At 44.6% G+C, this 14630-nt stretch overlaps 1 protein-coding gene across 1 annotated transcript; it reads left to right on the plus strand.

Annotated features, from left to right (window-relative positions):
• The first annotated feature begins 4984 nt into the window (after positions 1–4984).
• Positions 4985–14630, plus strand: LOC310644224 (uncharacterized protein). The gene is made up of 6 exons (XM_083369034.1): positions 4985–5192; positions 8212–8580; positions 10214–10576; positions 11732–11821; positions 12480–12540; positions 14239–14630. The coding sequence occupies exons 1-5, from the start codon at positions 5141–5143 to the stop codon at positions 12509–12511; spliced, it is 906 nt and encodes a 301-aa protein (XP_083225160.1). The 5' UTR covers positions 4985–5140; the 3' UTR covers positions 12512–12540; positions 14239–14630.

Below are 14630 nucleotides of genomic sequence, written 5' to 3' on the forward strand. Positions count from 1 at the left end.
AGCAACCTGGAATTAAGGAGAAACTTCCTGACAGTTAGAACAATTAACCAGTGGAACAACCTGCCTACAGAAGCTGTGAATGTTCCAACACTGGAAGTTTTTAAGAAGAGACTGGACAGCCATTTGTCTGGAATGGTATAGGTCTCCTGCTTGAGCAGGGGGTTGGACTAGATGACCTCCAACTTTATTATTGTTATTATTATTATAAACCAGCATGGTCCTGATTCATACCCAGGTGTCAGGGTATCCTTTTTTGACAAGCTATGAGCAACACCTAGAGAGAAGAGGAAGTGGAGGAGAAGGGAAAAGATTGGAAGATATCAGCCAAAGGAAATGGAAGTGAAGCAAGCTTGCGTGTTATCCTGGACGAGAGTTTGGCAACTTTTGTGTTGTAGATTTATCCTGTTTGCGATAGAATTTTAGTCACCGGAATTATACAATTCGCTTGTCTGTTTTGAAGCTCAGCTAGTCGCTTAGGATACAAGCTTAGAAGAATCAAGTGGGACTGGAGGCATTTAACAATGGCGGTGGTTCACTTAACAACTGGTCCAAGAAAGGTTGTAAAACGGGGCAAAACTCACATAACAACTGTCTCACTTAGCAATGGAAATGTTGGGCTCAGCTGGAATCGTAAATGGTGAACTACAGGTGGTTCTTGACTTACAACAGTTCCTTTAGTGATTGTCTTGCTTAGCGACATCAATTTTGGGTTCCATTGTGGTTGTAAGTCGAGGACTACGTATTCCTATACTGTACCTCCTTGAAAATCAGAGCCCAGTGTTCTTAGTACAGCCTTGAAGGACCCAGCAGAGTTCAACCAGACCAGGGGTGGGCAACCTTGGCTCTTTTATGACTCATGGACTTCAACTCCCAGAATTCCTGAGCCAGTATGGCCTAGCATGGAAGCCTCTCCCTTTCCCCTCAGCATAGCTGGCTGAGGAATTCTGGGAGTTGAAGTCCACGAGTCATAAAGAGCCAAGGTTGCCTAGCCCTGGCCTAGACCAGGGGTCTTCCAACTTGGCCCCTTCATGACTTGTGGACTTCAACTCCCAGAATTCCTGAGCCAGCAGGGGGGGGGGAACTTTGGCCCCTTCATGACTGGTGGACTTCAACTCCCAGAATTCCTGAGCCAGCATGGGGGAACTATGGCCCCTTCGTGACTCATGGACTTCAACTCCCAGAATTCCTGAGCCAGCATGGCTCAGTATGGACACCTCTCCCTTTCCCCTCAGCATGGCTGGCTGAGGAATTCTGGGAGTTGAAGTCCACGAGTCATAAAGAGCCAAGGTTGCCTATTCCTGAACCAGACTAATTGGTTGTGATCTGGAAACCGAACACACAATTCTAAAGTCCGGTAGAAAAAATGGGAGCCAATGTGCAGGTAGTCTTCAACATACAACCATAATTGAGCCTGAAATGTCTACTGCTAAGCAAGACAGTGGGTTTGGGCCCATTTTGCGATCTTTCTTGCCACAGTGCTTAAGCAAATCACTGCACTTGTTAAGGTAGGAACACGGTTGTTAAGCGAATCTGGATTTCCCCATTGACTTTGCTTGTCAGAAGGGGATCACAAGAGTCCAGGCACGCTGTGACCCTCATAAATGTGAGCCAGTTGCCAAGTGGCTGAATTTTGATCACGCGACTAGGGGGGATGCTGCGACGTTCATAAATGTGTAGAATGGTCTTGATTCGCTTTTTACAGTGGTCACTTCTAACGGCCACTAAACGAATAGTTGTAAGTCGAGGACTACAAAGAGGGACTTGCTGTTTTGAGACCTTCACCTTCGTTCTATTAGCTGCCATTAACTGAAGATAATTTGTCTTGAAGATAATTTATTAAAGAGCTGTGGATTAACCGCTTTCCAATTTCAACTCTTAACAAATTAAGAATAGAATAGAATAGAATAGAATAGAATAGAATAGAATAGAATAGAATAGAATAGAATAGAATAGAATAGAATAGAATAGAATAGAACAGAATAGAATATCAAATGGAATGGAATAGAATAGAATAGAATAGAATAGAATAGAATAGAATAGAATAGAATAGAATAGAATAGAATAGAATAGAATAGAATAGAATAGAATAGAATAGAATAGAATAGAATAGAATAGCAGAGTTGGAAGGGACCTTAGAGGTCTTCTAGTCAACCCCCTGCCCAAGCAGGAAACCCTATCCATTTCAGACAAACGGTTGTCCAGTCACTTCTTAAAAACTTCGTGTTGGAGCACCCACAACTTCTGGAGGTAGGTTGTTCCACTGATTAATTGTTCTAATTGTCAGGAAGTTTCTCCTTAGTTCTAGGTTGCTTCTCTCCTTGATGAGTTTCCATCCGTTGCTTCTTCTCCTGCCTTCAGGTGCTTTGGAGCATAGCTTGACTCCCTCTTCTTTGGGGCAGCCCCTGAGATACTGGAAGGCTGCTATCATGTCTTCCCTCATCCTTCTCTTCATTAAACTAGACATCCCCAATTCCAGCAACTGTCCTTCATATGTTCTAGCCTCCAGTCCCCCAATCATCTTGGTTGCTCTTCTCTTCAACAAAGATGTCAACAAATGTCAGCAGGAAGCCATCTTTTGCTCCCATGGGCCTACATGACCCTTCTTTTTGCAGGCTTGACAGTCACGCTGAAGCAAAATGCCTGACAAATCTAAACTTTGCCCCTTTGAAGAGTGCATTCAACACCAAATCCAACTGGTCAACCCTGAGGATGACACATCCCACACATGACCCCCAGGCAGGGAACCGTCTTCAGCGGTAGACAAGATGACCTAACTGATTTTCGTCTCATCTTTCCAACATTTCTGTCAGACTTTTTTTTTTCCTGAATGTCATCAGGCCTCTGGTGAAGATGAGGGGGATGATGATGGGGAAACAAACTCACTAACAGCAAACGGCTTGCTTAATCTTCTCCGCAAAGCTTACATGTTGCCACACAGACATCTAGTTGCAATTGTGCAACTGGCCAGGAAGCGCCGAGATGAGAAAAACGGGTTGCATTTTACCAAGGTAGCGTTTCTCAATCTTGGCAACTTGAAGACCGATGGACTTCAACTCCCAGAATTCCCCAGCCAGCATAGAATTCTGGGAGTTGAAGTCCACCGGTCCCTCAAGTTGCTAAGATTGATAAAACTGTATTAACGTATCATTAAGGCCGAGGTTAGCCAGTTAGGAGAGTAATACAAGTAGTCCTTTATTTGACAATTGAAAAAAAGGGAGATATGACCAGACCTCATACTTATGACCATCCTCATGGTCACATGATTGCAGTTGGGGCACCTGGTAACAGACATGTAATTCATGACAGTTGCAGCATCCCGGAGTCACAAGATTGGCATTTGTGACCTTCCCCTCTACTTTCTGATGAGGTCAATGAGGAGAGGGAGCTTCGCTTTACAACTGCATGATTTGCTTAATGACCACAGCACAAAATTGAACATAGTCACAGGATGAACAATGATTGGATCGTTTACTGACCAGGTTTCAGTCCCAATTGCGGTTGTAAGATGAGGACTATGTGTAATGACTTCAACTTTGTACGCTACTGTCCAGCTGGATTCATGCAACATGTTGAGTTATTCTCTTCCTTGTCGCCTTCGAGAAGAACATAGGGCATAGACTAACGGAAGGATCCTTGGAGGTCTTCTAGTCCAACCCCCTGCTTGAGCAGGAGACCCTATGCCATTCTGGACAAATGGCTGTCCAATCTCTTCTTGAAAACCTCCATTGATGGAGCACCCACAACTTCTGGCGGCAGGTTGTTCCACTGGTTAATTATCCTCACAGTCAGGAAATTTCTCCTTAGTTCCAGGTTGCTTCTCTCCTTGATTAGCTTCTGTCCGTTGCTTCTTGTCCTGTCTTCAGGGGCTTTGGAGAACAGGTTGACCCCATTTTCTTGTGGCAGCCCCTTAGATGTTGGAAGTTTGCTATCAGGTCACCTGTAATCCATCTCTTCATTTTACTAAAGGTAAAGGTTCCCCCGCACATGCATGCTAGTTGTTTCCGACTCTAGGGGCCGGTGCTCATCTCCGTTTCAAAGCCGAAGAGCCAGAACTTGTCCGAGGACGTCTCCGTGGTCATGTGGCCGGCATGACTAGACGCCAAAGGCGCACGGAACGCTGTTACCTTCCCACCGGAGTAGTCCCCATTTTTCTACTTGCATTTTTACGTGCTTTAGAACTGCTAGGTTGGCAGAAGCTGGGACGAGTAACAGGCGCTCACTCTGTTATGCGGCACTCGGGATTCGACCTGCCAAACTGCCGACCTTCTGATCGACAAACTCAGCGTCCTAACCCACACATATCTAATTCCCTCAGTTTAGCCTCCAGATCCCTTATCATATTTGTAGCTCTTCTCTGAACTCTTTCTAGGACCTCAGCCTCATTTTTGTGACAGGAATGGACCAAAGGGTGACCTCACCAGCGCAGTATAAAGCGATAATATCAGCACCACCTAGCCATCTCTTTCCTCAGCCCGTGCTGAAGTAATAAGCCGAATGGGGAAAGCAATATATTTCTTAATTCCTTTGTGGATTTGTTAAATTTGTATGCTGCCTGTCTCTCTGTCCAAAGCGCATTAATCTAGAGAAGGGTTGTACGACAGGGAAAAAAAAATAAAATTCCATAATCTCTCCACAGCGAGAACGTCAGAGGCCTAGTTTGGCCCATCAACCTACGTGTCCCCCTCGGTTCCCAACTACGCAACAGGTTGTCTTTCCCTTCTCTCCTTCTGCTCACAAATCCAAGGCTCAGACCCCATCAGCGCTGATCCAGAAGCTCTTTGGGGGAATCTCTGAGAAAACCCCAAGATACAAGCTGGCTGCTGCTACATTTCCAGTGGTCTCCTCACGAGGTGGAGTTGGGTGGCAGTCATGTTCGGATTCTGCCTTAGTCATTTTAGGTGGTGCAACTGCCCAAAACAACAGAAAAGGGAGAGGAAGTATTTGCGATCACTGTAGCATCCCCCACACTCCTTGGGTAACGGGTCTTCCTTCCTCTCCCGTCCTCTGATTGACAAAAGCAGAAGGGCCAGTGACTTTATCAGATCAACATCAAGGAGTGCTAAACCACAAAGATCTCAGAAGGAGGAGGAGACGTTCCTATTCCTTGTCCTGTGGACCTTACCTGGAGGACTCAGAATCCATGGAGCCTTTCCGAAGCCCTCGGGGATCTCAAACAGCCTTTTTTCTCGCAGGTCGGTCCAAAAGAGTAAACATGGTTTATGACTTCTACAACCTCTTGGAGGCAAGCTGGCATTGCCTATTTTTAATTATTCTTTTTGTGTGTGGGGGGGGGGGTTGCCTAAGGTCAGTCCATTGATTGAAGACAGTGCATCAGAATGATTTGGTATATCTTTGCACATGGCTAAATGGGGGGTTGGGGGGAAATATGGGAACGGTTTCTTAGAATCCTTGGATGGCAAATATTTAACGTTCTGAAAAAGTTAGAGAAGGACAGACTCTCTTTTTAAATAAGTACCTCTCTGTTTTGCACACATATCCATCACTACTATCAGGATAATTTACATTATACAAGATGCAGGGGGGGAAAAGAGGAAGGGAACAGTGAGAAAAACAATTCAGACAAGAAGACAAAAGAAAGAGAAATCTAATGAGATCTGGTCTACAACACTACCGTCGCTTCTCACCTCATTCTTTTCACTTCTTTCTTCCGTGGTATATTGTCTTAGATTTCAATAGTGGCAAATATTTGTGGCTCCAGTGTAGGATGAGGGTGAAGTTTTGTTCTCCGAGCTTGTGAGTGAGTTTCCAAACTTCTCGTTACCATCTTCAGCAGAGTTTAGGGGATGTCAGCGTTCTTCTGTTGTCTTAGTTGCACAATGCGCAAGGTACATATTTATGCACTTAATCTACAAAATTTGGGCGCTCTTGCTCCTTTTACGTGCCAAGCCCCAACCTCCCCTAGGCCGTGAAGTGTGATCTCTATGCCTATGCCAAGTATTAGTACAACTTTAGAAGGCCTTAGTAAGACCACACTTAGAATACTGCATTCAGATTTGGTCACCATATTATAAGAAAGATGCCGAGACTCTGGAAAGAGCGCAGAGAAGAGCAACAGAGAGGATTAGGGGGCTGGTGGCTAAAACATAGGAAGAATGGGAAATGGGTTTGTCTAGTGAAAAGAAGGACCAGGGGAGACATGATAGCAGTCTTTCAATATTTGAGGGGCTGCCACAAAGAAGAGGGGGATTCCACTTATTTTCCAAAGCGTAAGAAAGCAGGACAATAAGCAACGGATGGAAACTAATCAAGGAGAGAAGCAACCTGGAACTAAGGAGAAACTTCTTAACAGGGAGGACAATTAACCAGTGGAACGGCTTGCCTCTAGAAGTTGTGGCTGCTCCATCACTGGAGGCTTTTAAGAAGAGAATGGATAGCCACTTTTCTGAAGCATGGGATTGGACTAGAACAGAGATCCCCAATCCCTGGTCCATGGACCGGTACCGGGCCACAGCATGCCAGCAACCGGTCCACACAAACAAGCAAAGCTCCATCTGCCAGGATGCAAGCAGCACACGAAACCACTCCTTCTCCAGTCCATAGAAACACCTCTCTCCACGGAACTGGTCCCTGGTGCCCAAAAGGATGGGGACCTCTGGACTAAAAGACCTCCAAGGTCCCTTCCAACTCTGTTATTCTGTTAGGCTCATCACCGTGAACTTTAAAATGCTGACCCTCTGCCCCTTTTTATGACTTTCCATCCAGGCTTTCCCATACTGTGTTTTAGAGAATGAAATAGAGGTTTTCAGAGACAGAAAGAGAGGTGGTTTTGGTTATTGGATTTTGTGTGTATGTGTGTGTGTGTGCCTTCAAGTCAGCGTTGGGTTCTGGTGACTATCTGGGGAACTGCCTACAGTTTTCTTAGCGCAGTTTTACAGAAGTGGTTCGCCACTGCCTTCTTCCTAAAGGTCGAGAGAAAGTGACTGGGCCAAGGCCACTTATTGGCTTTGTGTCTAAGCTGGGACTAGAACTCACCGTCTCCCAGCTTCTGGTCTGATACTTTGACCCCTACACCAAACTGCCTCTCCTTTTACCAAGAGGAGGAAATGGAGTAGAATTTGTTGCATTCCCTGCTCATGATAGCACTGATCGGTTTTTCACATCCTCAGTCAAGTCAATGCAAGTTAACTAGGATCACTAATCTGTAAGCTAACATTGCAAGCCAACATCGTCTTCCCACATACCACCAACTAGGAGGTACATACAGTGAACCTTCGAGATATCTACTACTACCTTGTTATGTACTATAAGAGAGGGGGAGAAATTGATTTATTTGATTTTTTTATCCTGCCTTTATTGTTTCATAAGTAACTCAAGGGGGTCAACATACCTAATTACTTCTTCCTCCTCCTGTTTCTCCCACCATAAACCTGAGAGGTGGGTTGGGCTGAGAGAAAGGAATTGGCTGAAGGACACCCAGTTGGCTTTGAGGCCTAAGGTGGGACTAGAACTCATGGTCTCCTGGTGATTGGCCCAAAGTCACCCAGCCAACCTAAGGTGGCACTAGAACTCACGGTCTCCTGGTGATTGGCCCAAAGACACCCAGCTGGTTTTCATGCCTAAGGCAGGACTAGAACTCACAGTCTCCTGGTGATTGGCCCAAAGTAACCCAGCCGCTTTCATGCCTAAGATGGGACTAGAACTCACTGTCTCCTGGCTTCTAGCTTAGTGCCTTGCTTTACCACTAGACAAACTGAAATGACAGACATATTTTTTGTTCGGGGAGTGGCTGGTTTATAGATAGAATAGAATAGAGCTGGGAGGGACCTTGGAGGTCTTCTAGTCCAGCCCCCTGCTTGAGCAGGAGAACCTATACCATTTCAGAGAAGTGACTGTCTAGTCTCTTCTTAAAAACCTCCAGTGATGGGGGCACCCATGATTTCTGGAGGCAAGCTGTTACACTGGTTAATTGTCCTCCACTCAGCTGAGATTCTAACTTGTTCTCTTGACTCAAGCATTGAAATGCAATCATGTGTCAAAATATGTCAAAACTCCAAGATTGAAGGGGAAGTCCAGTTGAATGGGCTGGACTGAACATAGAGAGCATCCATATATGGAGTCCCCTTCTCAGACACCATCCTTTGCGCAACGTTTTGATGGAGAACTACAGGGCGGGGCACGGTGTGCTAAGCATGAGCTGCAGACAAGATGCCACAAGGATGAAATAACTTTATTTTTTTCATCTCTTTGCAGGTTGCATCCTAAGCTGCTTCTTGCAGTTGGTGCCAGCTGAGGGAAATTTAACTGTGGTTTCTGTACCTGAATACCCTATTCAGGATCAAAGAGTCCTCCTGAATGTACAGAATGTCCGGGAGGGATTTGAACAATGCGAGTGGACACAACCCACTGGGAGAAAAATTATTTTTACCCCTGAAACAAAATTCACCTCACCTAATGCTTCCCAAATTGTACAGGTGTATCAGAATTGTTCCTTGAGCATCAAAAACCTGAGGTCGTTGGATAAAGGAAAGTACACGGTGAAAATGACCTTCCCTTCTACAAAGCAGCAAGATACAAACAGTCAAGAGTTCTACGTGGGCTCCGCTTTTGTGACTTTGTGTGGTAAGTTTTAAAAAGCCTTCTTGCAGCCTGCGTTCACCCGGCAATGCCTCATCTGCAGTCTAAGCACTTAGAGGTTTACAAAATATATTATAAGATAACAGGCTTGCTAAGCTATGAGAGAACAACTCAAATGTAGAGTAGATTTTATTGCTAGATGTTTAACAGACCTAGTTAAGCGTGCTTGCAAACACAGGGTTCAAGAGGCAGGAATCTAGCTACAGGTAGTCCTCAAATTGCAACAATTTGTTTAATGACCGTTCAAAGTTACAACGGCAGTGAAAAAAAAGGGACTTATGACCATTTTGAAGTCTTAGGACCATTGCAGCATCTCCATGGCCACATGATCAAAATTCAGACGCTGGGCAACTGGCATGTAGTTATGACGGTTGCAGCATCCCCGGGTCACATGATCCTCTTCTGCAATCTTCTGACAAGCAAAGTCAATGGGAAAGCCAGATTCACTTAACAACCAAGTTGCTAGCTTAAGAACTGCAGTGATTCACTTCACAACTGTGGCAAGGAAGGTCGTAAAACTCACGTCACAAATGTCTCACTTAGCCACGGGCTCCACCAGGCTCAGCTATGGTTATAAGTCAAGGGCTGCCTGTAACAACCATCATAGGATAGGAAGTGGGGAAATCGAGATCTGTTGGCTGCACAGATGAGTCCTTGGGCTGTTTGGAAAGACGGTTGCCAGTTTATGAGTGCGTGCGCAACGCCATTGTAGTGTCTTCCTTTGAAGAAATTGCAGGAATTCCCAGTGTTGCAAACAATAGCAATAGTACTTAAGACTTGTATACCGCTTCACCGATGCTTGACAGCACTCTCTAAGCGGTTTAGAGAGTCAGCACGTTGCCCCCAACAAGCTGGGTCCTCATTTTTACCGACCTCGGAAGGATGGAAGGCCAAGTCAACCTTGAGCCAGTCAAGATTGAACTCCAGGCTATGGGCAGAGTTTTCCTGCAATACTGTATTGGAAGGAAGGAAGGAAGGAAGGAAGGAAGGAAGGAAGGAAGGAAGGAAGGAAGGAAGGAAGGAAGGAAGGAAGGGCAATAGGTTGACTCAGCCTTCCATCCTTCCGAGGTAGGTAAAATGAGGACCCAGATTGTTGGGGGCAATAAGCTGACTTTGTAATAATGCCGCTTGGGGGGAGGGGGGCAAAAGCCCTAATAAGCAGGCATATACACAGAATGAAGGCTACTGCTAAGCACATTGATTTGTGCTTCTTAGATTGTAAGCCGCCCTGAGTCTTTGGAGAAGGGCAGGATATAAATGGGATTTTTTTTTAAAAAAAAAAAAAGCACTTAGGCTTATATACTGCTTCACAGTGCTTGACAGCCCTCTCTAAGCGGTTTACAGAGTCAGCATATTTGCCCCCCCCAAAACCTGGGTCCTCATTCGATCCACCTTGGAAGGATGGAAGGCTGAGTCCAACCTTGAGCTGGCCAGAATTGAACTGTTGGCTGTGGGCAGAGTTAACTTGCAATACTGCGTTCTAACCACTGCGCCGCCAGGTAAAAGTTAGAAACAAAAGCCTGTGTTTCTTTTTTTTTTTTCCTTTACTTTTCTTTTCTTTTCTTTTTTGCTCCTTCGTGAGTTAATGCGTTGTTGTTCTGATCAACTTGGTTTGCAGATGAAAAGCAAATTCGTGTCAGGATCCAACCACCAAAGCTTTCTCCTGGCCAGAATGCCACCTTGATTACAGAGGGCATCCAAAACCAGGATGCCTACTGCCAGTGGAAACAAATAACCCAATCAGGAGAGAAAGATATCCCACCTATTAGGCAAGACTCCAAGAAACCCCAGACCCAACAACAGACGATGATAGAAGATGGTTGCTCCTTGCATCTGATCCAGTTAATCCCAGCTTATTCTGCCAACTTTTCCGTTTACGTTGACATTCCTTCAGACCAACACTCCGGCAAAGAGAAAGGAACCGGAGAGCAAACGACGTGCTATAAAAGCCAGATTCAGTTTCAAGTGGGATCTACTGATGGTGTGTATTGCTTTTTTCTGGTCGCTGAACCGAAGTGGAGATTGGAGTCCCAGGACAGTCACTGTGTGGTGTTAGAGATTTAGTTCTGAATGAAGCTTGGGGGCCGTTTCAGCCCCCCCCAACACAATGCTGCAGGAGTCAAAAGTAAATCTCTAACAAAATGGACGTACCAAGAGATGAGAATATTTGTAGCTCAGGGTTGAACTGTGGAGTCCCTGAACTCAGACAGGACCAAGATGGATGTCCAGGGCAGTAGTACAAAAAGTATACTCCCCACCAGTGTTGATGATGAAATAGGTAATGAAATGTCTGCAAGAAGACAAGCAAGCTCAGAGAGTACCAGGGCCCCACCGTTGGACTAGAAGACCTCCAACATCCCTATAATTCTGTGCTTCTGTATTTATCTATTGTTAGCCACCATCTCTCTCTCTCTCTCTCTCTCTCTCTCTCTCTCTCTCTCTCTCTCTCTCTCTCCCTTACTCTCCCAATCTCTCCCTTCGGCTGGTCCTCCTCCTCCTCCTCCTCTTCTTCTTCTTCTTCTCTTCCTCCTCTTCCTCCTCCTCCGCCTCCTCCTCCTCCTCTTCTTCTTCTTCTCTTCCTCCTCTTCCTCCTCCTTCTCCTCCCTCCTCCTCCTCCTCCTCCTCCTTCCTCCTCCTTCTCCTCCTCCTCCTCCTCCTCTTCCTCACCACAAACCCCACTACTCTTTACCACTGTTGATGTTACCTAGTTGGGTAATGAAATGTCTGCAAGAAAAAGCTCAAAGAGTACCAAGGGCCTCACAGTCCTCCTCCTCCTCCTCCTCCTCCTCCTCTTCCTCCTCCTCCTCCTCCTGCAGGAAAACAACCAAACATCTGCTGGAAAACAACCAAACTCAGAGAGTATCAAGGCCTCCATGTTTCAACCCGGAGCTTAAAATATTCTCTTCCATCGGTGGTATGTTCCTCGCTTGAAGTTGGGCTGCCAAGTCGGTTCTCTCCTGCGTCTCCTTAAAAACCTCCCATGATGGAGCACCCATCAGCAGGCAGAACTGGTTTGCAGAAATCCATCTGTGTTTCTTAGATAAAATTAGGTTGGTCAATATCCAAGTTCAATGACAGATGCAGACAAAATGCAGTTTTGCCGACAAACTAACCTAAAACGGATTCGTCTTTTCAGGATCAACTTCCGTGAAATATAGTGCTGGAATCACTTTGCTTGGATCCCTCACTTGGACCAGTAGTCTCTCCCTCTTGTCCCTGCTCTTTGGTAAGTAGGTCCACTCCTTGAGGTGGGGTGGGGGTGAGATGGGGTGAGGTGAAAGGCAGGAAACACGAATTCAATCAATCAGAATGGAGCTGGAAGGTGTTCTAGTCCTTCCTCCCTCCCTCCCTCCCTCCCTCCCTCCCTTCTCTTTCTGCTTTCCCTCATTCATTCTTTTTTCCTTTCTCTCCTTCCATCCTTCCTTCCTTCCTCCCTCCCCTTCCCCTCCTCCGCCCCTTCTTCCTTCCTTCCTTCCTTCCTTCCTTCCTTCCTTCCTTCCTTCCTTCCTTCCTTTTTCCCTCTCTCCTTCCTTCCTCCCTTCCCCTTTTCTCCTCCCTCCTTTCCTTCCTTCCTTTTTTGCTTTCCCTCATCCCTTCTTTTTTCCTTTCTCTCCTTCCTTCCTTCTTTCCCTTTTTCTTCTCCCTTCTTCCCTTTGTTTCCTCCCTCCCTCCCTCCCTCCCTTCTTTCTAGGAAGTATCAGAGGAGGAATTTGAGTTTGTTCAAATTCTTTTGCTTTCTTTTAGAACAACAGTAAGAAATAGTCATTTTCAGCTTTTTCCGAGGCTAAAATGACCTGAAAAAAAACTCGAAACGGAAGATGGGGGGGGGGGGGGGACATGGACCGGTGAAATCGGAATTGCACTTTCTTATTCTTTTTCCATAGGCATGCTCTCACCATTTTCCCCCGAATACTGAATTTGGAAGAGTTCCTTCCTTTGTGAAAAGTAAGTGTGTGGGGTCTTGAAAGGGTTAGAATTGAGTTGATTTTACCCAGAAAGCAAAATTTGAGGAGTGTCTCTCAAACCGAGACAGAGATGAAAAACAACTTCATGTCCTTCAGAAGAAGTTCACATTCTAAGAATTTCTTCTCCGAGGGTGGAGTAGAGGTTAAGATATTGGATTAAGACCAGAGAGATCCAGCTTTCTCCCACAACTACGGACGTTCCGTAGATGATTCTGGGTTGCTCTCTCTTGGGGATAATAGGGTACAGTTCTGGGGGTCTCCAACTGAGCTAAGCCATTGACTTCCTTTTCTTGAAAGAGATCATCCTCTTAAAGTTATAATCATATTTCGCAGGTAGCATTCAGATTGGTGAGGCGTCCAGCCAAATTGTACCATTGCAAAGTTCAACTGGGCCGGATAAAAGTTCATTCTTGGAATGTTCACATCCTCAAACTAGACTGGAAAATAAATACAAAACATCTGGAGGCAGAGTTATTAATAAGGGTGACCAAAAAAAAGTCCAAATAGCAGCAGTAACCACACAACTGAAGCCTTCTCTTTTTTTGTAAACTTGCTCACAATAAATGTAAAAAAGAGAAAGACTTTTGAGGGCACAAACAATGCTGGTTGAATTTATTTTATTTTTTTACCCTTATCCCATAAATGTTCTTGTCTAGAAGTAGACAACAGCCCCATCCGCTTCTTATCATTGGTCAGGAGAATACAGATAGTCCTCATTTAGTGACCGCAGCTGAGTCTGGCAACTCAGCTATTAAGCGGAACAATTGCTAAAGGAAGACGCAACTCTCTTTACAATTTTACCTGTGTTTTTATTTGTTTTGGAGCTGTGGATTCTCAACCTCAACAACTTTACGATGGAGGGACTTCAAACTTCCAAAAGCCTAACAGCGAATTATGGGAGTTTACAGTAGAACCCATCATCTCAAAAGTTGCCACGATTGAATGACGCTCCTTTACAAACATGCAGTTGTAAACAGGAGGATTGGTTGCAAAGTTACTTTTTCATTGCTCCTGTGATTGTGAACATTTGCTAAACAAGGCGGTCACTAAGTGAGGACTAACTACCTATGTTTCTAAGGTTACTAGGAGTTTGTGAGCTCAAGTCTTAATAAGCAGCTGATCAGATCCTGGAATAGCCGTCAAGTGGCAAATGTTTTTTTTCCCTTTCCAACGTGCAAAAATGAAAAACTTTTGGAGCAAATAGCAACCTCTCAAAATCGTAAAGAAACAAGCCAGTGACACTTTAACAGAAGCTTCCTTTGCAGGCAACCACAGAAAATTATCTTTACATTCTGATGACTGCAAATCCATTTCCTTTTTTTCAGGCCAAAGAATTGTTGAAAAGTTACAACTGGGCTATTCTGATCTGCTGTTCATTAACGATCAATTATTGGCACTGGTGTTTAAAAAATAATAATAACACAGAGCTTTTGTTTTGGGGATAAGTATGGGGGACTTAATTTTGCACGAGTTAATTTGCCTTCCTATTTTTCGTGATGAAAAATAACCCCCGTTCTTATTAATTACAATACTCATTTTAATTGCAAACGCTTTTCAAATTTTTATCTTAATTTACCCATAATAAAATAGTCTGATTTCTTTTGTTCGGCTCAGGCTGAGATCGCTGTGCAATATTGTCTAATTAATATTTTGCTTTCTCCTCTAAATCTTTCTGCAGATATTTGCAGAGAAGAGACACACGAGTTATCCTGTGTCTGCGTGCGTAACACGGAACAGCTCTGTGCTTGGATATTAACCTTCATCTGATGCTGATTTATTTCAAAGCTCAACTTTTATCAGAATTGTATATTAACTTACTTTGTTTCTTTTTACATTCATAACTTTAAAGCTTGAGAATGTTGCAAGCCAACAAACCACTGAATGAATCTGGTGGTCGCTAGGAGACAGAAATGACTTGATGGCACATAATCAGAATATCGTAGAATTTTGCATTGGGGCTTTTTAGGAAGTCGATGCATCTTATCCAATTTGGAACACAACAGAAACATCTTTGGATGCCCTTTATGCATTCTAACATGGCTCAAAATAAAATGTGGTTTTTCACTTCAA

Source organism: Vipera ursinii (assembly GCF_947247035.1).
Source record: "Vipera ursinii genome assembly, chromosome: 9".
Taxonomy (NCBI): Eukaryota; Metazoa; Chordata; class Lepidosauria; order Squamata; family Viperidae; genus Vipera; species Vipera ursinii.

Excerpts from the sequence above, each read along its gene's own strand:
- LOC310644224 (XM_083369034.1), top strand. The coding sequence starts at position 5,141 with ATGGAGCCTTTCCGAAGCCCTCGGGGATCTCAAACAGCCTTTTTTCTC. Across the intron at positions 8,581-10,213 it reads CGCTTTTGTGACTTTGTGTG|ATGAAAAGCAAATTCGTGTC; the intron begins GTAAGTTTTAAA and ends CTTGGTTTGCAG. Across the intron at positions 10,577-11,731 it reads TCAAGTGGGATCTACTGATG|GATCAACTTCCGTGAAATAT; the intron begins GTGTGTATTGCT and ends TCGTCTTTTCAG.